The 27,511-nt window shown below is 37.3% G+C and overlaps 3 protein-coding genes across 3 annotated transcripts; all 3 read right to left on the bottom strand.

Moving 5' to 3' along the window:
• Window positions 1-2,363: 2,363 nt before the first annotated feature.
• LOC138151589 (gamma-crystallin B) lies at window positions 2,364-4,643 on the bottom strand. Its single transcript, XM_069075109.1, has 3 exons — window positions 4,635-4,643; window positions 4,306-4,548; window positions 2,364-2,639 (listed from the first exon to the last, which is right to left on the bottom strand). The coding sequence occupies exons 1-3, from the start codon at window positions 4,641-4,643 to the stop codon at window positions 2,364-2,366; spliced, it is 528 nt and encodes a 175-aa protein (XP_068931210.1).
• Window positions 4,644-15,094: 10,451 nt separating this feature from the next.
• LOC138151588 (gamma-crystallin D-like) lies at window positions 15,095-16,936 on the bottom strand. The gene is made up of 3 exons (XM_069075108.1): window positions 16,913-16,936; window positions 16,580-16,822; window positions 15,095-15,370 (listed from the first exon to the last, which is right to left on the bottom strand). Exons 1-3 carry the CDS (start codon window positions 16,919-16,921, stop codon window positions 15,095-15,097), a joined length of 528 nt encoding a protein of 175 aa, XP_068931209.1. The 5' UTR covers window positions 16,922-16,936.
• A 7,213-nt stretch (window positions 16,937-24,149) lies between these two features.
• LOC138151587 (gamma-crystallin D) lies at window positions 24,150-27,479 on the bottom strand. The gene is made up of 3 exons (XM_069075107.1): window positions 27,456-27,479; window positions 27,112-27,354; window positions 24,150-24,622 (listed from the first exon to the last, which is right to left on the bottom strand). The coding sequence occupies exons 1-3, from the start codon at window positions 27,462-27,464 to the stop codon at window positions 24,350-24,352; spliced, it is 525 nt and encodes a 174-aa protein (XP_068931208.1). The 5' UTR covers window positions 27,465-27,479; the 3' UTR covers window positions 24,150-24,349.
• Between the last annotated feature and the right edge of the window lie 32 nt (window positions 27,480-27,511).

Here is a 27,511-nt window from a genome sequence, read left to right as displayed (position 1 = left end):
TATACCTTTTAAATATATAATAAAGCTATCATGTAACTTTTTTCTCTTTTTTCTTCCCTCCTCCTCCCCCACCCTAGAGATGGCTACTAATGGACACAAATGTGTGTATGTATACACACATATATAACACACACATATATGTGTGTGTGTATAAACAACCTATACACACATATATGATATAATCTATATGTACTTCTATTTATCAGTTTTTTCTCTGGATGCACATAAATCCTCCTTCATAGGTCCTTTGTAATTAATTTCGGTATTTATAATAGTCAAAATGACTCAGTCACTCAAAGTTGTTTTTAAAACAGTATTGTTGTTATTATATATAACATTCTCTTGGTTTTGTTCATTTCACTCCGTTATGTTATGCAAGTCTATCCATTTTTTTTCTAATATCATTGAGCTCATCATTTCTTATAACACAGTAGTATTTCAACACAATCATATTGTCATTCAGTCATTCCCCAGTTGAGGGGCATCCCTGAAATTTTCAGTTGTTTGCCACCACAAAGAGAACTGTTATAAATATTTTAGAACATAAGAGTTCTTTTCATTTTTACTTAATCATCTTGGGAAGCAGACCTAGTAGTGGTATTGCTGGGTCAGAAGGTATAAGCAGTTTAAAAACTCTTTGGGCATAATTACTGATTGCTCTTCAAAATTGTTGGATCAGTTCACAGTTCCACTAACAGTGAATATGTCCCAATTTTTCCACATTCCCTCCAACATTTGTTGCTTTCCCCTTCAATCATTTTAGCCAGTCTGACAGGTATAAAATGGTATCTCAAGGTTATTTTGGTTTGTATTTTTCTAATCAATAATGATTTAGAGCATTTTTTATATGACCATAAATTGTTTTGATTTCTTCATCAGAAAACTGCCTTTTTGCATTCTTTTGACATTTATCAATCGGGGAATGACTCTTTTCTTACAGACTTGACAAAGTTCTTTATATATTTGAGACCTTTCTCTGAGAATCTGTCTATAAAATGTTTCCACCAATATTCTGATTTCCTTCAGATCTTGGCTAATTTTATTTTATTTTTACAAAACCATCTTAATTTAATGTAATTGAAATTATCCATTTTACATCTCACACTGCTCTCTCTTAATATTCCATGTTCTTCAAATTTTCTTATAATATCTCTCTTTATATCTATGTCATGTATCCATTTTGATCTAATCTTGGTAAAAGGTGTTAAGATATTTGTCTATGCCCAATTTCTTCCAGACTGCTTTCCAGTTTTTTTTTTTTACCAAATAATGAATTCTTATTCCCAAAACTTAAACCTTTATACTTGCCAAATACAAGTTTGCTATTTTTATTTGCTGCTGTGAATTATACATGTACTGTATTCCAATGATCTATGTTTTTATTTATTAGTACCAGATAATTTTGATAATTGCAGTCTTACAAAATAATTTAAGATCTGGTACTGCTAAACCTCCTTCCTTTATATTTTTCATGAGTTCCTTTAATATTCTTGACTTTTTGCTCATCCAAATGAATTTTATTTTTTTTTCTAATTCAGTAAAATAATTATGTGGTCATTTAATTAGGATGGCAGTGACTTTCTCAAACAGCATTCAGAAACATATAAATAAGATTAAAGATGGTGGATGGTGGGGATAATCCAGAGTTTGATCTGACAAGGCACAACTAGCAATGGGACAAGGAGACAAGGAATTCAAGCACAGCTGATATAGTACATAGTTGACTAGGTTAGTCAGTCATAGATTCAAAACTCTGAAGGAAGTCAAAGCCAGAGAAATGGACAGGGAGAACCAAGCTGGTAAAGCCCATCATATGAAGACAAAGACAAAGAGATGAGGTTGTGGTCAGAGAAAGAATATCAGAGTTCTGGATCACAGATATGGAACAGGTTACAGGTGATGATCAAGGCAAGAATATGACCATGCCTGTGTGTGACTGAGATAGAGGTCAAAGAAATTTAGGATATTGAAGTACTGGGAGACCAAGGTATTAAAGTGGGATGTTGTGTGTGTGTGTGTGTGTGTGTATTCCCAAATATTAGGGCCAAGGTTGGGTGGAAGAGAAAGATTTTTTAAAATATAGGAAAGCACAATTACATGGCCTCAGCAACTAAACCTAAAATAAATATTTCTTTGGTCAGTTATGTTTTTGTTATTAATACAGGAAACTTTATCCCCTACACCATTCCTCCTATTCAAATATTCATTCCTATCATGAGTGCATATTTTTATGTTTAACTAAATATTATTACAAATGAATACTTAATAAGATTGGAAGAAAGACAGGAACCATTTAGTGCTGGAAACACAAGCTAAATATTTTATTGGATTTTAAAATGAAAAAAACTGAGAGTAACCATATCTCAGTAAAAATCCATGACCCGTCTAAAAGAACCAACTTTAGCATTCATGGCCCCCCAGTCCAGGTATCTCCTGTACTCCCCAGGTCTCAGAAGGTACTGTCTTCCCCTGTAGCTGGGCATCTCATACAGGATCCAGGAGCCCTCTAACACGTTGAGAGAGCGGATTTCATTCATATGGAAGCGGTCTTGAATAGAGTGGCAATCATCCATGAGCTCCATCATTTGGCCTTTGAAGTCATCTCTGTCATAGAACCTCAGCCTATAGGAGCCAGAGTGCTGCAATAATAGATACAAGAGATTAGTGATGAAACAGAGACTAATCAGATTTTTCCTATCCCAAATCTCCTTGATTCCAACTTTACTATCAGGACAAATGTGTGGAGAAATAATCTGTCCCCTCCATTTGCTGGACCTGAGTTCAAGTCCAGACTCAAACAGTTAATAGATGTGTGACCCTGAGCAAGTCACTTAACCCTATTTGCCTCAGTTTGCTCATCTGTAAAATGAACTGGAAAAGGAAATGGTAAATCACTCCAGTATCTTTGCCAAGAAAACCCCCAATGGGGTCACTAAGAGTCAGACATGATTGAAAAATAGCTGAACAACAACCACCACCACCCGCGTTTACATAATGGTTCCTTGGCATGGCTAGGAATAGAGTGCAGCAGCCCTGTGCATCCTTCATCACTTTGTCTTTATGAAATAGCTTTCTGAAAGTAGGATTTATCGTATCATTTTCATCTTTATTATTAGAGGAAATTCCTATAAATGAGTTAACACATGTAATATGTTTTGCAAATTTTAAAGTGATACGTAAATACTAGATGAGGAAAAGTGTGAACTGGAAAACTAAGGATGATATATATTCATTTGAAGATGAATTCTCTTTCAACTATTTCCTCTAAGGCTAATTTTTATAAATACCACCAATCTTGGGATCCTTAATCCTTTATACTCACAAGACTTTTTAGATATACCCTTTTCTCTCCGTTTTCACAACTTTGTCCAGACCCAAACACACTTTGAACCCAGGCTGTTTTATTGTTTCTATTTCTAGAACTCTATGATTTCATCTGGAAAGGGCATTAAAGATCATCTCATTCAACTTACTCATTTCACAGATGAGAAAACTGAGGCCCAGAGAGAGGAAGTAATTTGTGCAAGGTCACATTTAATAGTAAATAAAAGTTTCAATTTGAATTTAGCTCCTCTGACTCCAAACTCATCTACTATACTAATTGGTCTCTCTCTAGCCTCAACTCACATCCATTTTATCCCACCCCCGATAGCAAGGGCTATCCTTTAAGCACTATTTTAATCACATTATCTTCCCAGCAAAATATTCATTCGCTCCCAGCTGCTTTTCCCAGAATCACAGAATATACCAAACAACTTTCTGAACATGACCTTCAAGGTCCTACATTACCAGTGTCCTCTACTCTACCCATTTTTTTTCTTCATTCTACCAGGGCTAAGTGGTGTTAAATCAATGAATGACTGAACAGTGGGAAAGCAAACTGATTAAACAGACACAAAATGCTTTTAATATTATCAGAATTTCCAGATTATATTTGCGAGAATTTAATCTGCTAGATCTGTTCATTTAAACTTAAGCCAGAGTATCTATTATTTGATAAGGCTTTCAAGTTTATGATCCCACTGATTCCATGTTAGTCATTAGATCGAAAATCTTTGAGCCTCCTTAATTTCTTTTTTTCCATTTAAAATATAGACACTGGATCCCTATAGTTAAAAGGCAGCAGAAATGGGCCAAAGAAAAATTGATGGGTTGAGAGATTTCACCAGCCATCAGACTCTTGGGAGAGATATGTTGTCCTTTGTGGCTAAGCTACAACCATTCACTAGCTAGTTAGATTTGGTTTGAGAAACTATTTTAAAGTGTTTGACCTTCCCAAAAGATTTCAAATGGAACCATACTCACTTGGGGGATGATGCGGCAGGACCTGATGGAGTCATTGAAACCCATCCACTGCTGGTAGTCTGGATACTCGCCTCTCCGTAGGTAATACTGATGGCCCAAGTAATTGGGGCGCTCATAAATCATCCAGCAGCCACTTTCTACCCGGATGGAGTTGCAACGGTTGAAGTAGGCCTGCAGGTTGGGGTAGTCGCTGTTGCATTCATAGGATCGGCCCTGGAAACCCCGGTCCTCGTAGAAGATGATCTGTAGAATGAAATATTGGAGAGGGTTGAGAAAGTCACCTTATTGTATAAATACATTGTCTCAGCACTGCTTTCCTGTGGTCTTACCTTTCCCATTTTGGAGAGAGGTGGAGATGTTCGCTCAGTGCTGTTTGCCGCTGTGGGGCAAACTACTGTATATATAGCAGCACTTCCTGCTGCCTCCGCAGGAATAACACAGACGGAGCCCATTTTGGTGAGTAAGGGGATTTTCCGTGTTCTTTTCTTTTCTGTGATCATGGTCAGGGGGAATCATTGAATGTTTCCCTCTCACTCTTTCTGGCGAGTTCGAACTGTCCTAATTCACTAACACTGTTGTTGCTTTTGAAGTGAGAAGGGTTTCCACTCTCTCAGAATAATTATATTTAGGAGAAGAGAAAGAATGAGATAGTTCTGCCCCCATGACTCCCCTCTATGCAATATTCTGTATGGCTCAGTTTCTAACTGTGCCTTAGCTAAGCAGATTATTCTCCCTAAAGTCTGGAGTTTTGGATAGTAATTTTTAAATGGGTACAGTATAGGGTCCTGTAGGAGAATTGAATAAGATCTCTGATTTGAAAAGGATGAGATTCTATAAATTCAGATAATTGTTGTTATTGTTGCTATGACAATTATGCTTGCTCTCAGAACTCATTTAGGCAAATTTGCCAGGTTGGTGAAGTTTATCTTTAGTCTCCTTCTACCCTCCCTTATGCACCCCTCTCTCACTTTCTAGTCCTGTCTTCCACCTGGTTCCATACGGCCTTTTGATGACTCAAAGTCACCTTGGGATCCTGCTCCTACTTTACCTCAACTAGAGAAACCTACACTATAAATCTTTCTCTCTTCTTCTTCCTTGAATTCTCCACAATAAAATTTCTAAGTTGATGATGCTGTTAGCTAGATATTAGAAGTAGCTGAGGCATTGAAAGGCAGTGTGCTGTAGTGGAAAGACCACTGGATTTAGAGTCAAAGGACCTGGCTTAGAGTCCTAGCTCTGCTATTAACTGTTTATTTAAACTTGGACAAGTCTTCTCTGGGCCTCAGTTTCTCCATGTATAAGATGATTCTGGACTAGTCAGAGGTTCCCAAACTTATTTGACCTACCACCTCCTTTAGAAAAAAAGTTACTCAGTGCTCCCTGGAAATCTACTTTTCTTTAACCCTTTAATGTTTGTTTTTGAAATTTGTATCATTTTAAAAAAACATAAAATATTTTAATGACACATCGTAAATTTAATAATTTATTGTAAACCTGTGGGTTTTTTCTTGCATTGAAATTTTGATGATGCAATATTGCATTCTGTAACTGTATAGCATCATATTGTAAACAAGTCACTACATGTATATATTCCTGCCCATGCGTGCTGGACTTCCTGACAATTTGCGACAAGCTCACCTGTCAACACTTGCTTGTTAAGACCTATTGGCAGACTTGACAACTGATAGGTTATAACTTGCATTTTGTGTGTTTATTTGGGAAATAATGTAATCACTATGACTTTAACTGTTATACAACTTATAAAACACATACAAACAATTTTTCAAAATTTTCTTTTCTCCTTATTCTTCCATTACCCCCTTATTTTTATTCAATGCCCCCCAGTTACACCCAAGGCTACTCTCCCCTTGGATCATTCAAGTGCTCCCTAGGGGGTGGTATTGCCCACTTTGGGAACCTATGGATTGATGATGCCTAATGTCTCATTCAGCATTAAATCAATAATCCTATGATTCAATTGCATGAGCCTTAGTAAATCACTTCATGTATGCGATATACAGTTTCTGCATCTGAAAAATTGGTATAATAATAATACTTGTGTTAGCTACTTCACAGTTATTGTAATTGACTACATAAAAATATGATGTTGATGATGAAAATATTCTAACCATCCACAATACAGTGAGAATGATTGATAGAATAATTATAAAGCAAATAAATATAAAATAGTTAAGTATAAGAGAGAGGGGAAGGGCACTAGCAGTCATGGGGATCAGGAGAGGATTCATGTGCAAAGTGGTTCACAAACTGTATCTTGGAGGAAGAAAGGAATTCTATTAGGTAGAACTGAGAGATGAATATCCTCCAAGGTTTGTCTGAGGACTTTCCTTCCTTCTGGAAAAGGGAGGAGCAAACTATGCCAGACTGTTTCTATGTCTGTCTCCTTCACGGTAACTTTTGGGCAGAGGTTTCCCTGTGACCTCAACTTCTCTTTCATTTCATCCCTCCCCCTTCTCTGGTATGGAGGTGGTGATTACTAGCCCAAAGTCAATGTGACCCAGACTACTTCAAATAAAAAGATTAATTCCCTATTTAATCGCAGGGTAAATTTTGAGCCAAACCTAAATGAATTCTTACTTTGAAGCTAGAAAAGTAAAATGCACATTATTAGTAAAAATCATGGAAACTCAGAGCCCTCAAAACCATAACCTCTGGATGGCAGGACAGATAGAATCTCTCACCTATTGAATACAGTGTATTCAAATAGTCACTGGCTCACCTGACTCTCCATCCATGCTTTCTATGCATGACACACATTAAGAATGTAATTAAGGTTTGAGCATAACTTTATCTGAAACAAAAAGTTTTGAAACACTATCAAACTGCAAGTAATCCATTTAAGAGAATAGGAAACACGGTAGAAGTAAAATAGCGAAGTCAGGAGGGATAGGAAATAAGAGATTCACAAACAAAATCAAAGATTAGGAGTAGAATCTCTTGGGAAGATTATATGTTTATATATGTATGTGTATATATGTACATGTATATATCAATATAGCTATGTAAGTATATTCATGCTTAATTGTGGGGGGGGAGAGGGAAGAAAGGGGAAAAAGAGCAAAGTAAAAAATGTACAGCAGAGAACAAAAGAAAACCTACAAGGAAGTAAAGAAAAGATGGACAGCTTTCAACATAATGCATTAATACATTGGCTTTCTTGAAATGGAAATGTATTTCGAATCCTCACTTACATTCTGCTGTGCACATGACATTTTTTTTTCTTTTCTTATTTTGTATTTAAGTTTTAGTATTCAAGTCTAAAATTTAAAAAAAAAGATTAAAAAAGAGGATAGAAAATACTTAAGATTGTATGGTAATAAAGCAAAGGGAAAACAGAAAGTGAATTCACCAAGTCTCCAGCAATGTGTTGGGGTAGGCAAGTCAGTTATCCCCCAAATTCTTAAGATTAGTGAATCAGGGAGCAAGGAATATTTCTGCTGCTCAAGTCTTTTGGCCAGTTTCCATTTATAGCACCTTTCACTGCTGCATTCTGTGATCACTCCCCTCTATTGAGCTTCATTCATTGGTTATGATTGCCCAGGTCAATGTAGTCCTATTCATTCTGGCCCAAAGTACATGTTAGAGCCCATATCTTCCTGAATTGATAAGACCACACTATCTCTGAGAAACTGAACTACATTTTCCAGGGTGCCAAGGCAGTTAAACCCTTGGAGATTCCCTCTGACTACAGAGATGTGTTGCCCAAAGGCCCTACACAGGCATGGGGGACAGCCAATGCACAAATAATGGAGATAGGAAATGGAGTGTCAGTGAGAAATGGAGAGAAGGGCAGTTGGGATGGATCACAGAAATCTAGAAGAGAAGTAATTTATAATAAGCCCAGAAAGATATGCTGGGACCATATTGTGAAGGGCTTTTAAAAGGCAAATGGAGGAATTTATATTTTATCTTAAAGGAAATAGAAAGAAGCAAGTTTATTGAGTAGGGGAGTGATATGGTCAGATCTGTACTTTTGAAAATCACTTTGGCAGCAGTGTAGAGGATAGATGGGGTCCAGGAGAGACTTAAGGAAGGGAGACCAGTTTGGAGGCTGCTGAATCATCCAGGCAAGAGGTGATGACGATCTGAATTAATGTAGTAACTGGGTGGACACAGAGAAGGGTTTAGATTGCTAGAATCCACAACTAAAGACCACTAATTAAAACTAGCATTTCCCAGTCAAGTACTGTGATTCAAGCCCAAAAATTTGCCAAGGGTCAGAGGAGTCCAAGGGAATTAGTAAAGGGTACTTTCAGTGTTATGGATATATTTTAGCCCAAAGGCAGCTCAGTTTATCTCAAGATTAAAAAAATTTGTCCAATCCTGGTGACAATAGGGGCTTTTCATTTAAACAGGAAAGGATATCCTCTCAAGGTTATGATCAAATCATCTGGAAGACATGATAAGAATTGACAATTAAGGACCAAGGGATATCTTCTTGGCATACACATCTTTGGAGGAAGAAATAGCAAGATTTGGCAGCTGATTAGATATGTGTGGTAAGGAGAGAAGAAAGTCAAGGGTAATGCTAAGGCTATCTAATCTAATCTAGGAGAGAGCCAGGATGTTGGTGCCTTTGACAGAAACAGGGACATTTGGGAGATGGGTAGGTTTGTGGGGAAAAGAGAAATTCCAGAGTTCTGTTTTGGATTTGGTAAGTTTAATACATGATGCTTTTCTCCTGGAGTTGTTGTAGGGATCAAATAAGATATTTGTAAAACTGTACTGTGTCTGGCACAATAGTGAGCACAAATAAGTGCTTGCTTCTTTTCTTCCTTTCCTTCCTGTCTTTGATCCCCTTCCCCCACCCTAGGGAACACACCAAGAAATAGGATCTTCACATGAATGGGTATGACAAGTTTAGCAAATTAAAAAAAACTTACTGGCTGTAGGAACACTAGTGGGTCACTTAATCTCTCTGAATCCTTTCTCTCAATGAACACAATTATACTGTGTACCTCACAGAGTTGTGTAAAAATTCATTTATTAACTTGAAGCATTATATAAATGGCCAGGTGAGACTTGGGGGTATGATTAGGCAGTACAGATGAGGGATTCAGTGATAAGGATTCCTCAGCATATTTCTTGTGGACATGTTCATAATCTGCAACTATCTTGTTTTTTGTTGTTCAGTTGTTTAGTTGTGTCTATGGGCCATACTGTCCATAGGGTTTTCTTTTTTTTTTTTCCTTTTTAGAGGGCTATTGGGGTTTAGTGACTTGCTCAGGGTCACACAACTGGTTTTTGTGTTAAGTGTCTGAGGTCGGATTTGAACTCAGGTCCTCCTGACTCCAGGGCTGGTGCTCTATTCAATGCACCACCTAGCTGTACCTCATAAGGTTTTCTTGGCAAAAGTATGGGAGTGGTTTGCCAATTTCTTCTTCAGTGAATTAAGGCAGTAGAGGTTAAGCAACTTGCTCAGGGTCACACAGCTAATAAGTGTCTGAAGCTGGATTTAAACTCAGGTCTCCCTGACTCAAAGCACAGTGCTCTATCCACTGAACCACCTAGCTACCTCCGAAATTACCCAACATTTAAACATACTGTTGGGGTATTATAGAATCTAGCTCCAGAGTCAGAAGATACTGTGTCCTTGAGAACACTCTCTGGACTTTTTCCTCTCCCCAAGAATGTGCCTGTATCAGTGCTAGTGCTAGTAGGATTCTTGCCACCAGAGGCTAGAGGATCCTGAGATTCTTTTAACCAGAAAGGCAGTCATAGAGGTTCCTGTGGTTTTACACACAAGCTGTCTAAATGTAATTTCTTCTCTTTGAATTTTTGCAACAACAACAACAAAAAAAAGCTGAAAGAGTTGCTCTGAATTAGATGGAAGCTAAAATTGGTGGGGAATTAGTTCAGTAGCAGACTGTAAAGGACAGCACTCACAGAAATCATTCTATAAAGTGATTCCACAGCCAGAACTGCAAGGACCTGCAAATATTCCTGATACTCAGATGACCTGAAGCTCAAAGCCATGCACATTTTTCAGGAAGGATTTTTGATTCTAATTAAGAAGGGCAAACTAAATTAAAAAATTTTTTTTGTTAATATAAAAACTGTCCTATTTTTCTTTTTTATAATTAAAAAAAAATGTTTACTTTTAGTTTACAGCATTCAGTTCCACAATCCCTTGAGTTCCAAATTTTCTCCCCTTCCCTCTCCTCTTCCCCCCCCACCATTTGCGGCTTGCAATCCGATATAGGTTCTACAAATAAACATTATTCAAGTTGTAAAGAATTAAAATCAATGGAGTGAACAACAAGAAAGAAGGAACAAAACAAAACTAAACATGAAAGAGAGAGAGCAAGTCGCTTGCTTTAATCTGCATTCAGACTCTGTAGTTCTTTCTCTGGATGTGGACATCTCTTTCCATCATGAGTCTTTTGGAGTTGTCTTATAACCTTGCATTGCTGAGAGGAGCCCACTTTATCAAAGTTAGTCATTGCACTATGTTGTGTCTGTGATTGTGTACAGATTTCTCCTGGTTCTGCTCTCCTTACTCAGCATGAGTTTATAGAAGTCTCTCCAGGTTATTATGAAGTCTGTCTGCTCTTCATTTCTTATAGCATGATAGTATTCCATTACATTCATATACCACAACTTGTTTAGTCATTCCCCAATTGATGGGCATCCCCTTGATTTACAATTCTTTGCCACCACAAAAAGAGCTGCTGTAAATATTTTTGTACATATGGGTCCTTTCTCCACTTTTATGATATCTTTGGGAAACAACCCTTAGAAGTGGTATTGCTGGGTCAAAGGGTATGCACTTTTTTATAGCCCTTTGGGCATAAAACCATCCTATTTTTATAGATACCCCTTGGTTTTGCCTTACCTTTATTCCTGAATGTATCACTATTCTCCCCATTACCATAGGAAGCTGTCATTTTAAACAAAAGTTAAAAAGAAGATGAAAAATGCAGTCCAGCAAAACTGAGGCATAAACTGTGTCTGACACACAGTGTCCCCTACTTCTACAAAAAAGGGAATTCTTATCTTAAACCTTAAACCCCCTTAAACCTCGGTCATTACAATTACACTGTATCCACTTGCTTTCTTTTTTTGTTGTCCTTTCTGCTTATATTGTTGCAGCACTATGTACATTCTTTTTCTGGTTCTGCTTTCTTCATGCTGTATCCATTCATCTAACTCTTCTTGTTCTTCTGATTCTTCTCATTTGCCATTTCCTATGATGTAGTAACATACCGTTCTTTCATATGTCACCATCAGGCATCTACTTTGTTTCCAATTCTCACCCCAAAATGCTGCAATGTGTAGTTTGGTGTATGTGTGACTAAAGAAGCATTTTATTTAAAGTGTAAATAAAAAGATTGGAAGAAGTTGAAAGCAATAAAACAATTATTGAAATATATATATATATAATTTATCTGGTTATCATTCATTTATTTTTTAAAATAAATTTTAATGATTTTTTTTGTTTCTTATATCACCATCATTATCTCAAGGATCTTTTCCCCTTCTGCTCCCAGAACCATACCATAGGATAAATAGCAACTTTTAGAAAGAGAGAAAAAAATCAGCACAACTTATTGATATATTGAAAAAATATGAAAAAATGTGCAATGTGTAACATTTATGGACCTCTCACTTTCACAAAGGAATGGGTTGAGGTTATCTTCTTATAGCTCTTCACTTGAGTCAAGCTTGATCTTTATAATTTTGTAACATTTACTTTTGATTTTTTGGTATAAGGGTTTTCTTTCCATTTACATTGTTGTAGTAGGTGGCTCTGTGGATAAAGTGTTGGGCCTGGAGTCAGGAAGACCTGAGTTCAAACCTAGCCTCAGACACTAGCTGTGTGACCTTGGGCAAGTCACTTAACCCTCTTTACCTTAGTTTGTTCATCTGTAAAACGAACTAAAGAAATGGCAAACTATTCCAGCATTTATATAGTGTTAGAGTTATGTTATGGGCTGCCTACAGACCATCCTGAAAGGTCAATGGATATAACCTTATAAAATAACCAAAATTGAAGAAATTTTTCAGGCAGTATGATCCAATGATTAGAGACTAATTTTTTTTTATAGGAAGAAGAATCTATTGCTTTGTAATTTCTAGTCTTCAACTAAAATCAAATCACATTGTACATTAACCTGAGCATGGGGCTAGATCTTGAAATTGTAAAATATTGACAATCTACTCAGTTGCCAGTCTGCCACCAAAGCAAACACTCAAATGTTACTTTACAGTGTTAGCAGGTCTAGTAAGATTTTAGGACTACCTTTTACAGATCAAGACACTTTAAGGGGTTCCTTGCTATGCCAACTTCACAGAAAACCACTATAACCATCTCCTATATTGCTAGAGTTTTTAAAATAATAAATTTACATCAATCTTTTAAGAATTAAATCCATAAACCAAAATAATTAAAGAAGAGTTCACTTTTCTAGTAATATTTCTAATACAATGAGTTACCAAATTAATGTCAGGCATTATCTTTAATCACACTACAAACCACGTAACTGGAGTAACTTGGCTTAAAATCATAAATTTCCTGATCCATATACTATAATAAGTGCTAAGATGGATATAGTTCAATTAAAATGAGACCAGAATAAATTCAATTACATGTGAATATATTTTCCAAATGGTATCATATAGAACCTCAATTTATAATTTCAGTTATTTAATATTATATTTTACGCAAGGGCTACTTATTCCAAGCATTTCATATTATGGAATTCACTATTTTCAGCTAATCCACTGTGAAAGATTTTAAAAATGACAGTATTCTACCCCAATTATCACACTTAGGACCACCTTACTTATCAACTTCCTTCTAACCCTCTATAACTGTCCATATATTGGCTTTCAAATCAAGCTACAGAATTTTCATTCTCAATCTATCTACTTATGCAAAAGACTATTGAAGAGTCAGACACAATTGAAACAACTTAACAACAACAAGTATATTCTTTTCTTGCCTCTGGTTAATTTATGTTGCATTAATTCTGTGTTAATCACACACATCATTTCTTATAGGACAGTAATATTCCATTACATTCATGTACAATCCTTTGTGTAGCTGTTCCCCAATTGTTAGGCATCTCCTTTGTTTCCAATTCTTAACTATCACAAAAAGTGCTGCTAGAACTATTTTGGGGACGTTTTCCCTTATCTATCACTTCCTGGAGGTATAAGTCCAGCAGTGGAGTTCAAAGGGTATGGACCCTTGAATCACTTTATTTGCATAATTCAAAATTGCTTTCCAAATGGTTGTACTGCTTCACAACTCCACCAATAACATATTAGTGTGCCTGTCTTTCTACAACTCCTCCAAAATTGACTGTTGCCATTTTTCTTTTTGCCTTTTTTTTTTGGAAGGGGGAAGGTAAGGCAATTGGGGTTAAGTGACTTGCCCAAGGTCACACAGCTAGTTTTTTTCATGTTAAGTGTCTGAGGTTGGATTTGAACTCAGGTCCTCCTGACTCCAGGTCCAGTGCTCTATTCATTGTGCAACCTAGCCACCCCTACTGTTGAGATTTTTGGGGGTCATTTTTGCTGATTTTCAAAGTGTGAGGTGAAACCTCAGGGTTGTTGCTGTTGTTGCTGTTGTGTGTGTGTGTTGCATTTCTCTTATTATTAGTGATTTAGAATATCATTATTTCTTTAAATCTGTGTTTTTAAGTACTACATAGTAATAATAATAATAATAATAATAATAATAATAATAAATAATTAGCCTTTGCATAATTCTTTAAGGTTTGCAAAGCATTGTAAATGTTATCTCATTTGATACTCATAACAACTCTGTGAGGTAGGTGTTATTGTTATCCCATTTCTACAGATGAGGAAACTGAGACTGAGAGGAGTTAAGTGATTTTCCCAGAGTCATATTAGCTAGGAAATACTGGAGGGAGATTTTGGACTTAGGTCTTCCTCACTTCAGTTCCATTGATTACTAGTTATATTTTTGTAAAAACAAGATCACAAAAAGGTAAGCTATTTTTACTCTCAGTTAACTATGTATACACCTGCAACTTGGTGGTCTGAACCAGGAGTACATGACTCACTTGAGACTAATATACCCTAATTAAATAAATTCAAATATAACAAACATGTACTGAGGTCCTAATATATGCAACGAACTATGCTGGTATCTCTGTCTTTACTCTTCTCTCCCTTTCATTTCTCTAAGCATTTGAATTTACACAGTAGCTAGCCCTAAGTGAGGCCTCATCCCACACTAGTGAAACCCATGTGACCCTGCTTCCTCTGTTTAGCTACTCTTAAATCTGTCAGCTTACACATGATTAGGAGTATAAAAGGCATTACCGAGGCCCCATATTATCAGAAAGGGCAATGGGGAAGCAATGTAGTGAGAACGAGTTACAAAAGAGAGACAGCTCAAGTAGAACATTAATACCCAACCCTTCAAAATGTTGGGAGAATAACAGGAAGGATTCTAGTGCTTTGGATATATTATCTGTGGAAGATTTGTGGGAAATTCTCACTTAAGAGTCGCCTAAGATGAGAAGATATGGAGAGCTTAATGTTTACGTCGATGGAGGGAAGAACCATACAAATGAAATCACAGAGTTACTAAAGGACTATGGGATCTAAGTAATTTAGGGGCCTAACAAAATCTTCTGGATTACAAAAATAAATCTATTCATGTAATTCCTCTGGAAACTTTGAGAAAGCATTCATCATATGAACAAAAACAAAAGAGGCTAGTTAAGTGCTAGACACGCAAGATACTTATTTTATTCACTCTAAAATGAAATAAATTTAGAGACAGTGCTTCTCAACAAAAATCTACAACTCTTCTAAATGAGCCCACTCTGGCATTCATGCTTCCCCAGTCTTGGTAGGTCCGGTACTCTCCTGGTCTCAGCAGGTACTGTCTCCCTCGGTAGTTGGGCATTTCATAGAGAATCCAGCAGCCCTCTAGCACATTGAGGGAGTATATTTCATTGCGATGGAATCTATCCTGGATGCAGTGGCAATCCTCCGTGAGCTCTGCTATTAGACCATTGTAGTTATCTCTCTCATAGAGCCTTATCCTGTGAGAACTGGTCAACTGGTTTGATAGACAAAAGAGAAGGGAAAAAGAAATGATTAAACATTCTTCAGTTAGAGTCATTTTATGTATCTCCTAGCCTTCCCAAGTGGATACTGGCTTAATACACAATAAAATATATTCCATATTTGAATAATCCTATGGTAGTGTGTCTATATAACAGAATCCAGTGATCCTACAGAACATAATTAATTACATGTATTCATATCCAATGGTAAAAATATCCCTGAAAACACATATATCAGAAAAGCATGACATAACTTAATTGGCATATAAGATAGGGGGCTAGTTTATGACCACCAACATTATACAGAGATCCCCTCTCTACTTCTCTAATTCTTTAAGCTATCTGAGAGATGGTATAGTGTGATAGAGAGTAATGAATGGACTAAGAGTCAGGAAGGCCTGAGTTTAAATCCCACCTCAGACACTAATTAGCTGCATAACCCCATGTAAGTGACTTACCTTCTCTATGTATAGCTGCTCATCTGTAAAATGAGAGGGTTGTAGCCTCTAAGTTACACTTTAGCTCTAAATCTATGACCCAATGACTATTTCTTATTTGTCTTTGCATCACATTACCTTGTCTTTGCCTTGCGCACAGCAAATACTAAATCATGCTTTGGGGATTGAATTGAGCTCTCCTTCATAATCATTGTGTTTTTAGGAATTTAGGTTTGACTCACCATGGACCTGAATATATGTAATAATGTTCTGTATGATTATTGGATTCTGCTATATAAACATACTACTACAGGACTATTCAAATATGGAATCTATTTTATTGTCAGTTAAGCCTTTGGAGGTCCTCAAATAAAGGCTGGAGAAGCACTTGTTGGGAATCATATAGTAGGAATTATTTTCATAAATAAATTGTACTACTTGACCAGTAGGTCCCTTCTAATTCTGAAATTCTGTGATTCTGTGAATTGAATTCCTCAAAAAACCCAAAAAAAGTAATTTTCTTTGCTGTAGAGTTCTCCACTGTACCAAACGTTTTGGCCTCTGTAGTCAGGTCTGGCATAAACATGATTGATAGGTGTTTTCGTGTATCAGAACACGTCGGCCTTGGAATTTGATCTAATTTGTCAAATTTCTACTAGTTGCTTCACACTTTTGATTATTCAACTAAATGGCTTAGTACATATATTTTGATGTACCAGCTATGACTTTTTCTTTACAGACAAATCAAAATGAGGCAGTACGTACTTGGGGGATCATGCGACAGGACCTGATGGAGTCATTGAAGCCCATCCACTCTCGGTAGTCAGGGTACTCGCCCCTCCTCAGGTAGTACTGGCAGCCTGAATAATTGGGATGCTCATAAATCATCCAGCTCCCACTGTCGACCCGAACAGAGTTGCAGCGGCTAAAGTAAGACTGAAGATTGGGGTGGTCACTGCTGCACTCATAGTAACGGCCCTGGAAGTTCCGGTCCTCGTAGAAGATTATCTGTACCAAGAAAATGTCATTTGATCAAAAGAATCAACCCAAGGAGGCATTCCAACAAAGCAGGCTAACCAGCCCTTATCCTTCACTCACCTTTCCCATGTTTGGTGCCCTGTAGATGCAGAAGGCAGTGTAGTAGTTGACTGTAATGGGTCCTCCTATATATATACCCCACAGGGCTTTTGCTAGGTCTGCAGTAGCAGCACAAAAGCCATTGAATGTGGCCAGTAAGGGGATTTCTTCCCTTTTTTCCCCTCACCCTATATTATCAGTGCCATTCATTGTATGCATTGCTGCCATTCTCTCTGGTGCATTCGAGGCTTATACCATTGCAGACATAAGTGCTTTGGTGGTCATTGGAGGTAGATAGTATAGAAATGACAGGTTTAGAAAAGGGAATGGGACAAAGGAAATATGGTAGCCCTTACTGTATTACTTAGGTAAAGAAATGTTGGGAATAGAAATTATTTACTCCCAAAACCTTAAATTATTTTTAAAAATTATTTTTAATGGTTAATTTTTGAGGGTTTATCAATCAAGAGGAATTTTCCCTATTTTGTCTATAAAATAGTCAGCTCCTAATCATCTACCAAAGGAAGGAAGGAAAGGAAAGAAGGGGGAAAGCATTTATTAAATGCCTACTACGTACCAGGCATGGTGCTTTGTGCTTTATAAACATTATCTCTTATGATCCCCACCATCATCCTGGGATGTAGGTATTATTATCTTCATTTCACAGTTGAGGAAACTGAGGCAGACAGCAGTTAAGTGACTTGCCCTGGATCACATAGCTGGTAAGGATTGGAGGCAGGGTTTGAATGCTGATCTTTCTTACTCCAGGTCCAACTTCCTAAGCTCTGTATCATCTAATTGCCTCTACTGAAGGAATCTGTTCCCCAGGATGACTTCTGCAATGGGAGCAGTATCTACCAGCGTCCTTACCATGTAGACTAGACCGGTTTGTTTGTTTGTTTTCATCTCAAAAAGCAAGGAAGTTATATATCCAAGATTTGCTTGGTCCAGGGGACTAAAGCTTGAGGTATTGGTGTGGCTTCCTAGGTACCGAAGAATATAAGAAAGGCTCATTGCTGGATGTCGCACTGTCTCATCACACCACGATGCTCAGATGCATCTGTGTGTGGAGATCAGGGAGTCTGCATCTACCTGAGTCAGTCTTTATTGATCAGTATGCTTTCCATGTAATCATTTAGGAAGCCTCTTTTTATTAATTATTAAATGGCCTGAAACTGTCTGATTTTTTCTTTCAAGAAGAACCTCAATAAAACCTGCCTACAATTATCTTCCTATCCCTCTTTAATTTTCCTCAAACCTACAAAGTTTTTAAGGCCTCACCCAAGTTCCTCCTCTTCCATGGAGTCTTCTATTACTCCAACTCTCCATGGAATGGTTATGGTACTAATATAGAATGATTTAGTGCTTAATTATTAAATGTATTACATTGTTATCCTTTCATATGTGTTTGGTTTTTTGTGTCCTCAGATGAATTGTAAGCTTCTTGAAGGCATGGACTGCATCAAACTAATTTTCTCTTTTCCCCTTTTATCTGACAAAATACTGAATATATAATCTCTTAATAAGGATTTGTTTATTGACTGATTAAATAGAAACTATTTAAATAGATAAAAGTACGAGAGAGAGAATATGTGAAAAAAATGAAAGGCAAATCAGGATTTGAAGGAACAACAAAATTTGAGCTAGAAGACACCTTTTATCTTGTCTAGTCTAACTTTTATTTTTCAGATGAGAAACTGAATCTCAGAGGGGGAGAAATGAGTTGTTCAAATTCACAGAGTGGAAAGTAATAGAACTATGATCTAGATCCATTCCCTAAAATTGTAAATCCAGTTTTCTTGCCATTGGATTATGCTCATTGGTGATTATTTTGGAAGACTACATGGTAAAAAGGCTGTGTGAAGTGGATAGGATGCTAGATTCAATTCCCACCTCTGACAAAGAAAGATTATGTGACTTTGGGCAAGAAATTTAATCTCTATGCCCCATGCAACTCCCTAGAAATTCAGTTTCTCCCTTAAGCTTCCTTTTCTTAAAGGAAACCAAGATAGGATGTGTATGTGTGAGTGTGTGTGTGTGTGTGTGTGTGTGGTCTTCATTAGAGGTGTTCTCATACTTGGAACCTTAAGAAATTCTGGGTATCTACTTCTTTAGAAATGACAAATGTACATTTTATGATTTTTATTTTGTGTCACCAATTTTTATAAAATATTATTCTATAATATTGTAAATCATGTGATGACAAACAAGAAATCTACCTGAGTATTATGAGAGAGTACAATGAAAAGATCGTCCCAGGTTTCCTAGATGGGGGCAATAAGCCAAGTCAGAATTCCCTTAAGAGTGCATGGTCCTGGGGTGGCTAGGTGGCGCAGTGAGTAAAGCGCCAGCCCAGAGTCAGGAGGACCTGAGTTCGGTTCTGGCCTCAGATACTTAACACCCACACAAAAAAAACTAGCCATGTAACCTTGGGCAAGTTACTTAACCCCAATTGCCCTCCAAAAGGCAAAAAAAAAAAAAAAAGAGTGCATGGTCCTTCATGTCATAGGAGAATCAATAAAAAAAAGGAATACAGCTGCAGTTTCCAGTAAAGTTTTATTTAAAAGGAAGTTTTTGTTTGTTTGTTTTTACTTTAGAATGTTTAAGAATCACCAACATGAATTAAATTGTTCCTTTAGTCTGTTCCAAAGTCCTAGTACTGTGCTCATTGTCAGCAAATCTCCCAAAGGTTGGGCTGGTCTTGTGATTTTCAGCATCTTTGGTTAATCATTTACAATAGTCCTGCTGAAGCAGCAGGAACCCATGATAGTTTGTAGGGCAGTGTGTAGGATTGAACTCTGGTAACTCTTACAATCTATACTCATGGTTTGCTCATATCATATTGCCTTGTGCCTAAAGCCTCCTGACTGAAGACCTTTTCTGTCTTCTATTTTGTGTCATCTTCTACAAGGCCCAGACTAGCCCTTTTACATAGTGACCCTTCAATAAATCTGTTGTTCAGTCATTTCAGTCATATCTGACTCTTTGTGGGGTTTTCTTGGCAAAGATACTGGAGTGGTTTGCCATTTCCTTCTCCAATTCATTTTATAGATTAGGAAACAGAGGCAAACAGGGTTAAGTGACTTGCCTGGGGTTTTATAGCTAGTAATTGTCTGAGGTCAAATTTGAACTCATGAATGAGTCTTTCTGATTCCAGGCCTGGTATTCTGTGCATTATGACGCCACCTAGATGCTCTCCAGTGAATACTACATGATTAACTGCAGGTTAGTACACAACTATAGTTTAATTCATGTGGTTGTTAGACTGAGTGTTTTGGTAACAATGTAAAGTGATTTCTGGTTCTCGGATGATCCATTCGTAACAATTTTTCCAGGGCAAAATCATCAATATTTACTTGTTCCTGAATGACTGTCTCAAAGTCTTGTGATTTTATTAATAGCCAACATTGGGTCTTGAGTCAGCTACATTTTCTATTACATAACTCCTCTTGCAAAACCAAGATCTAGAGCTGAGAATTACTTTAGACAACATCTAATTCAAGGTCCTTTTGTTTCAGATGAGGAAACTAAGAAGTTGAGAGATGAAGTGATGTAGGCAGTAAATAACAGAGCTGGGATTTAAATTCAGGTCCTCTGACTGCAAATTCTTTGTCCATTGATCTGTAATAGGGTTTTCTTGTTACACCTTTACGTGTTACTATATCTAACTGAAAGGATAAAATTAGAGTTTTTCTTTATGCCATAGGCTTGATAAAATAAAATACTATTTATCCATTTTTAAAAGTTTTAAGTAACATTTTATTATGAGTTGAATGTATAGAAATATATGTAATATGATTATGTTAACTAAAAAAGTTTATTTTATTTTTAAGTGAAAAAAATTTATTCCCTCTCCTTTCTACCTTACCTTCATTAGAATGAAAAAAATATATAAAAACCCTTATAAAATCCAAGCAAACAAATTCCTTTTTTTGGCCATTTCCAAGAGATATATGTCTCTAGGGACTGAGGCAATATGGCAGAGCAGCAGGTAAAAAGTAGAACCACATTCACACAATAACTCTTCCACAAAGATCTAGCAAATGCACTAGATGGACAGAGTATGGATTGAGAAATCCAAGAAAAATATTTTCCTAGCCCAGATCAGCATAGGGAGACAAATATAGTGGGCTAGGACACTGACCAAGTCTAGCTAGGAGGAAATCACAAAGTGTATTCCAAAGTAGGAACTTAAAGAGAACCAAGGATCTGTGCCAGGGCAAGAATTCTCTTATCTACACCTATCAGCCCAACCTTGTGCAGGCTGCAGGAACAGATGCTGACTGTAGTTCAGTCACTCACTATTTAATTTGGAATCACAGATCAGGGTGGACGGAGAAGGGGATCTATGCCTTGGGGTGGTATTCTAGGATGAGTAGTGGTCTTGGGACCTTGACTGGGTACTGAGGAAGGATAGAGTTCAGAAGCAAGCAGCAACTCTTACATATTTCCTTCTATTGAATTCCTGGCCCCTCTTTATAAAGAAGACAGTGGTGAGAGGAGAGTGTGTTCAGCTCTAGATTTGATGCAATCTGCTTCTACTCCTCTACCCTTCTTCTTTTCCCCTCCACCCTCACACAGTCATGGGTTCTTATTCTTTCTTTTCTTTTAAACCTTTTATTCAGCATGAACAGTAGTTTACCTCTATCCTGATCGTGTGTCTCTCTGCTGATAGCCCTTATAACATTTCACCTGCATGATTCTTCCTTAGTAATACATTGTACCTTACTCAAACCTACCATGTCTTTCTCCATTATCTTTTGGGTAATCCTCAACTTTATTCATAGACTGTAGTATTCCATGACTCAAAGTCATGTAGTATTATTGGAAAAAATGTTTATACCAAGAATATGGTCCTTTGATTCAGGGAGAAGTTTGGAATCATTAAGAGTAGCATACCTACTAGATATATACTCTAAAAAGGTCATTGATAGAAGAAAATCTCTATAAATACCAAAATATTTATAGCAACATTTTTTATGGTAGCAAAGAATTGGACACAAAGTACATTCCTATTGATTGGGGATAACTAAACAAATTATGTTACACGAGAATAATGGGATAGTATTACACTATAAGAAATAATTAATATGATAAATACAAAGAAGTATGGAAGAATCTACATGAACTGATATATAGTGAAGTAAGCAGAGCCAAGAAAATAAAATACACACTGTCTACAATTACTTAAATGGAAGGAACAATATCCACAAAATAATTAAAAGTGAATGTTGCAGAATTACAAAGAGCAAACATGCCCCCCCAAAAGAGAGGTGAAAATCCAATCCATTCAATTCAATAAACATTTATTAAGCATCTACCATGTGCTAAGCACTATTTATTATACAATAAATAGACACTCCTTGCCCTCAATGAGCTTACAATCTCAAGGGGGAGACAGCACACAAAAGAAAGCAGGAAAGTGGGGGGTGATGGAAGGACAGAACACCAAGGGGTACCTGGAATGGAATCATCGTGTTCCAAAGGGTTAAAACCAGAGAGGGCAGCAAATGCAAAGCAGAATGAACTAAGAATTCAGGTTCTGTCCCATGTAGCGGAAGGCATTGGGAGGAGTTTGGCACTCCATCCTCCAGCCCTCTAAATGAAGGGGAAGAGGAGCTGAGGGAGTTGGGGTCAATCAAAACTTTAGTTAACAACATGATGATGCCTTTAGAAGTGATGAGCTCATCATAGGAGTAGCATTTTGTTCCATGGTAGAGAAGATGCTTCCACCTCCACCCCCAACTCTCCACTCCTTTGAAGAGGTGGAAGGTTCACACATCTGGAATACTGCTTATATTTTCAGACTTTTTTTTTGAGGTACTGATCAGTTTTGCTGATTTTTCTTGTTTATGTTCTCTTTTTCTTAAAAAAATACACTTTGTTATATTGGATGGTTCATTAGAAGAGGAATGGAAAGGACACAAGGAGAAATTTAGGCAATGTTAAAAGAAAATATGTCACTAAAATTTATTTTTTGAAAAAAAGTGGGTACAATTTACCAAAATGAAATCTAGCCTGCTTTTTCTGTCTTTTTCAATTATGATCCAGTTCACTGCACATGAACAATATTTGTCCTAATATATGCTTCATAGAGCACTACAGATTGCATATTATAGTCTGAATGACAATCTTCATTCACTTGACTTTCTTGTGTGAATTATTAGGCTGAACTCTTTTGAGTAAGGCACTATATATTCTCCTGAATATTTGGTGTGTTTTTTAAAGGAGTTTGTGTGGCATATATTAATTTAAAATGATATATCAGATTCTGTTGTAGGAAATATGGCAATATAGAAAGAGCACTTAAACTTGGAGTTTGGGTCCCTCAATTATAAGGGGTCCAGAGATGTGCAAAGTGAAAGAAATTAGATGTTAATTGTGGATAATCTACAAAGCAATAATCAAGTCCTGGAGTAATCTGAAATTGACTGATTGTGATGCTGAATATGAATAAAGTGTATTGTGACATTTTAATAGCCTGAGCTTGATGTTAAAGGTCAAAGTTCCTTTTAATGCTTCCAGATTCCATAAAACTTTCAATATCATGGGATTCTGGTCACATTAGTATGTGCGTCTAGTTATGATTAGTTCTATAGCTGTTTTTATGGTTTTAGTAGAGTATTTGTTTTCTTAGTAATTTCATTTGCATGAAATACAATGTAGTGTAGTTTCTGGAACTCTGGGCTTGGAGTTAGGAGACTGGAGTTTGACTTATACCTCATAAAAATACTAGCTTTGTGGTCATGGGTAAGTCACAACTTCTCAGTGCCTCAGCTCCCTCATCTGTAAAATGAAGATAATAATACTTGTAATGCCTATCTCCCAGGTAGCCCTTTGCAAACCTTGAAGTGTTATATAAACATGAACTATTCTATTTGTCTTCTCTTCTTCCATTAGAGTATATTTTTTTCTGAAGACTCAGATTTGTCTTCTCCTTCCTTCACTGTTTCCTTCTTTTGCCTATGACCTAGGACCATATTTTCTGCATTGTGAGTGCCCAGTAAACATTGTTGCCCAATATGTACAATATACAATAAAATTAAGTATACAACAAATGCCTTTCATAGCTACGTTATTCTGTGGTTGCAGACTTCCCCTGTGAGGTTCCCTTTAGTACTTAAGTAGTCCACAAAATTCCTATTCCTGTGGCATTGAGAAGACCATAATTTCTTAAAGTCGATGTCAATGAATCAAGAGCTCTACCAGGCTCTATAAAGCTGGTGAAGCTTCAAGTATGATCCTGACCAAAGCTTGTGCCTGAAGTTCAAGAACAAGTGTACCTGAATTCAGAGAAGCTCATTACCAGAAGGGTTGCCTTCCAGGTGATATTTTTTTTCTCCTTGGAGATCCATTAAATAATGTCATTAAAAAAAGGACAAAAGCCAAGTAGTGCCAGAAATACAATCTACATATTTATTTAATTTTTACATCAGTGATTACAAGAAACAATTTGATTTAGTAGGTATCTATGACCCTTCTGAGAGAGCCCACTTTGGCATTCATGGCTCCCCAGTCCAGGTATCTCCTATACTCTCCCGGTCTCAGCAAGAACTGTCTTCCTCTGTAGTTAGGCATCTCATAGAGGACCCAGCAGCCATCCAAGACATTAAGAGAGTATATTTCATTCAGATGGAAGCGATCGTGGACACAAGAACAGTCATCAGTGAGCTCCATCATTTGACCCCTGTAATCTTCTCTCTCATACAGCCGCATTCTGTGGGAGCCAGTCTGTCATAGGGGGAAACAAGAGAAGATGAAAAATAAGCTGAAAAGTGTTGTCTGGATTCAGGAAGGAGTGACATAATTACCCTGTGTCTGTCTGCATTAGGTAAGTGAAGGATTTCTGAAACATGCTCTTTCTTGCCCTCAGGTGTTTTGCTTGCCTTCCCATTATAGTGTTGTTTTACTGGGAGCTAGCACTCGAGATGGCGAAGGATAGAATGCAGGGCCCAAAGTCAGGAAAACCTAAGTTCAATTCCAGCCTCAGACACTTATTAGTTGCATGACCCTGGGCAAATCACTTAACTCTGTTTGCCGCAGTTTCCTCAACAGTAAAATGAGCTGGAGAAGGAAATGATATCTTTACCAAGAAAACTCCAACTGGAGTGATGAAGAGTTGGTGGTACAGCGAAAAGAGTAACGGCCCTGGAGTCAGGAGGACCCGAGTTCAAATCTGATCTCAGACGCTTAACACTTACTAGCCATGTGACTTTGGGCAAGTCACTTAACCCCAATTGCCCTGCCCTCCCCACCCTCCAAAAACCAAAAAAAAAAAAAAAAGATAAATCTGATTAGGAACCACTGACAGTCAGGAGACCTCTGCCTTAAATACTCTCCTTGATAGAGAAGAAAAAACATGAAATATTTTTCTTTTTGAGATATTGAATGTTGCAAATATATATATATGCATATATATATGCTGAATGTATAAAGAAGATTACATCCCATAGTTCCTTCCTTCAATTCAATTTAGTACTTATTAATTCCCTACTATGTGACAGACAATGCAGTGTAACAGTTAGCAAGCAGGCCTAAAAGCCAGGACACCCTAGGTTTAAACTCTGTCTCTAACACAGACCTTGTGATCTTGGGCAAGTCATTTAATTCCTCATTTGATCACCCAGTCTCTCTTGCAGAGATGGTGCCAACTTATATTAAAAAAGGACATTCCTCACGGAAGCTCCATTCATTAAAGAAATTACTAGTCTTGTGCCTATCCCTTACAAGAGGTCAGTTAGACCTCTCATAGCCTGTTTTTTTTTTTTTTTTACATTAAGATTCACAGCATTTGTTTTTTCGGCCCAAATGAATTATTTCAATTTTTATCTTTTCAACTTTATCTTATTTACAATAGCCCATTTTCCAATTTGAATTTTAATTTGTTTCTCTACTCTGTCTATCCTCTCCACGTAATTTAGTATAATCAGCAAATAGAATGAGCATAGTATTGTTCCCATCAAAAATAAAGAAAAAATTAAAAGTAACACTAGAGGCTCAGATTCAATCTACCTAAGATTCAGTCTGGCCCACTTACACAAATGCTTAGGGTCCTTAAGAGTCTATCCAATATGGCGAATCTTTAATAAACTTTGTTTTACTTTGGCTGAAAAAAAAAAGTAACACTAGAGTAAGGACTAAATAAAAATACATTTTCCCCACATTGACATGAACCTTAATAACTACATCTTGAAAATAAACTCCTTGCAGATCTAAACTATGTTCTCCTATACCCTTGACAAGCACATCCCAGGGGAATAAACAGCTAAAGTCAAGACATCTTGCATTTCTGCTACTTCATGTGAAACTCTTGTTTTGTTTCTCCATCACAGGAGGAAATGAGATGAACCTAGCAGAATCTGTTTTACACCAAACAATGATGAATTTCACCCATGATTCAGGTGCCTTCCAGAGTTTTCTAAGTTTAACACCAGATGTTATGGTATTGTGAGAGTTTCTAATGTTTACTAGCTTTGTGTCTTTGGGCAAGTCAGTTAACCTCTCCGAGGCCTGTTTCTTCATTGGCAAAATGAAAAGGCCTCTGATTTCCCTTCCAGCTCCAGGTCTGTGATCCTATAAACGCAGTGTGAAGCTCATGTTGGGTTTTAAAAGCTGTGCCAGCAGCACCCAAACTTTCACAGGTCTTCCCAAGCTAGAAAGGCTTTGAGTAGAGGCCCCACAACAGATTGCTTCTGTCGTGATGGGGACCAGCCTAGCCAGGGTTAGGAAGATTGAGTGCCAGATGACTTTTTTTTTGTTTGCAAAATGAGCTGGAGAAGGAAATGGCAAACCATAGTAACTCATGAAACTGTCTACTAAGGCATGGTGGGGTAGTGATATGCAGCTGTGGAGAAAGTGCCCCCACCACTGAAACCATCTATCTTCTGAAGCATTTGAAATGAGAAGTGTTATAACAGAATATATTTATACATTTAGTAAAAAAAGTGTCAAAGTTCATTTAGCTATTCATAATTCTCTTTTTCAAACACTCGCTTAATCTCTGTGAGACTCAGTTTTCTCATTTGTTAAATGAGAAGGGGCCAAATTCAATGCTCTCCAAGGCCCTTGTCAATTCTAAATCTATGAGCCTGTAATCCCAAATATTCCCTAACCCAGTCCTGACTCTTTTTTCTAAATTAGAATAAATAGAAATCATTTTGTGAACATGAGCCCGTTGGCCACTGATATTAACTCATCACCCAACACAAAATGAAACTCACATAAGGGATTGTCCGGCAGGACCTGATGGAGTCATTGAAGCCCATCCATTCCTGGTAGTCTGGGTACTCTCCTCTTCTCAGGTAATATTGGTGCCCAGAGTAGTTGGGGCGCTCGTAAATCATCCAGCAGCCACTCTCTACTCGGATGGAGTTGCAGCGGCTGAAGTAGGATTGAAGGTTAGCATGGTCACTGCTGCACTCATAGCAGCGGCCCTGGAAACCCCGGTCCTCGAAGAAGATGATCTGCAAATGAACATCAAGAAGGTTATTGAGCATTCCCTCGGGAATCACAGGCTTCATTTAGGAGCAGCAGCAACCTGACGGCATCCTTAAGCTTTGCTCACCTTTCCCATGTCTGGCTGGCGGCGGTGCAGAGATCAGTGTAACAGCAGCGGCTGCT

This window comes from Petaurus breviceps, unplaced genomic scaffold, assembly GCF_028583685.1.
Source record: "Petaurus breviceps papuanus isolate PSGF00001 unplaced genomic scaffold, PetGlider_PUasm1.0 90903, whole genome shotgun sequence".
In the NCBI taxonomy this organism is placed as follows: Eukaryota; Metazoa; Chordata; class Mammalia; order Diprotodontia; family Petauridae; genus Petaurus; species Petaurus breviceps.
The sequence above is the reverse complement of the archived record's forward strand: the minus strand, read 5'-3'. Positions and strand labels throughout refer to the sequence as shown.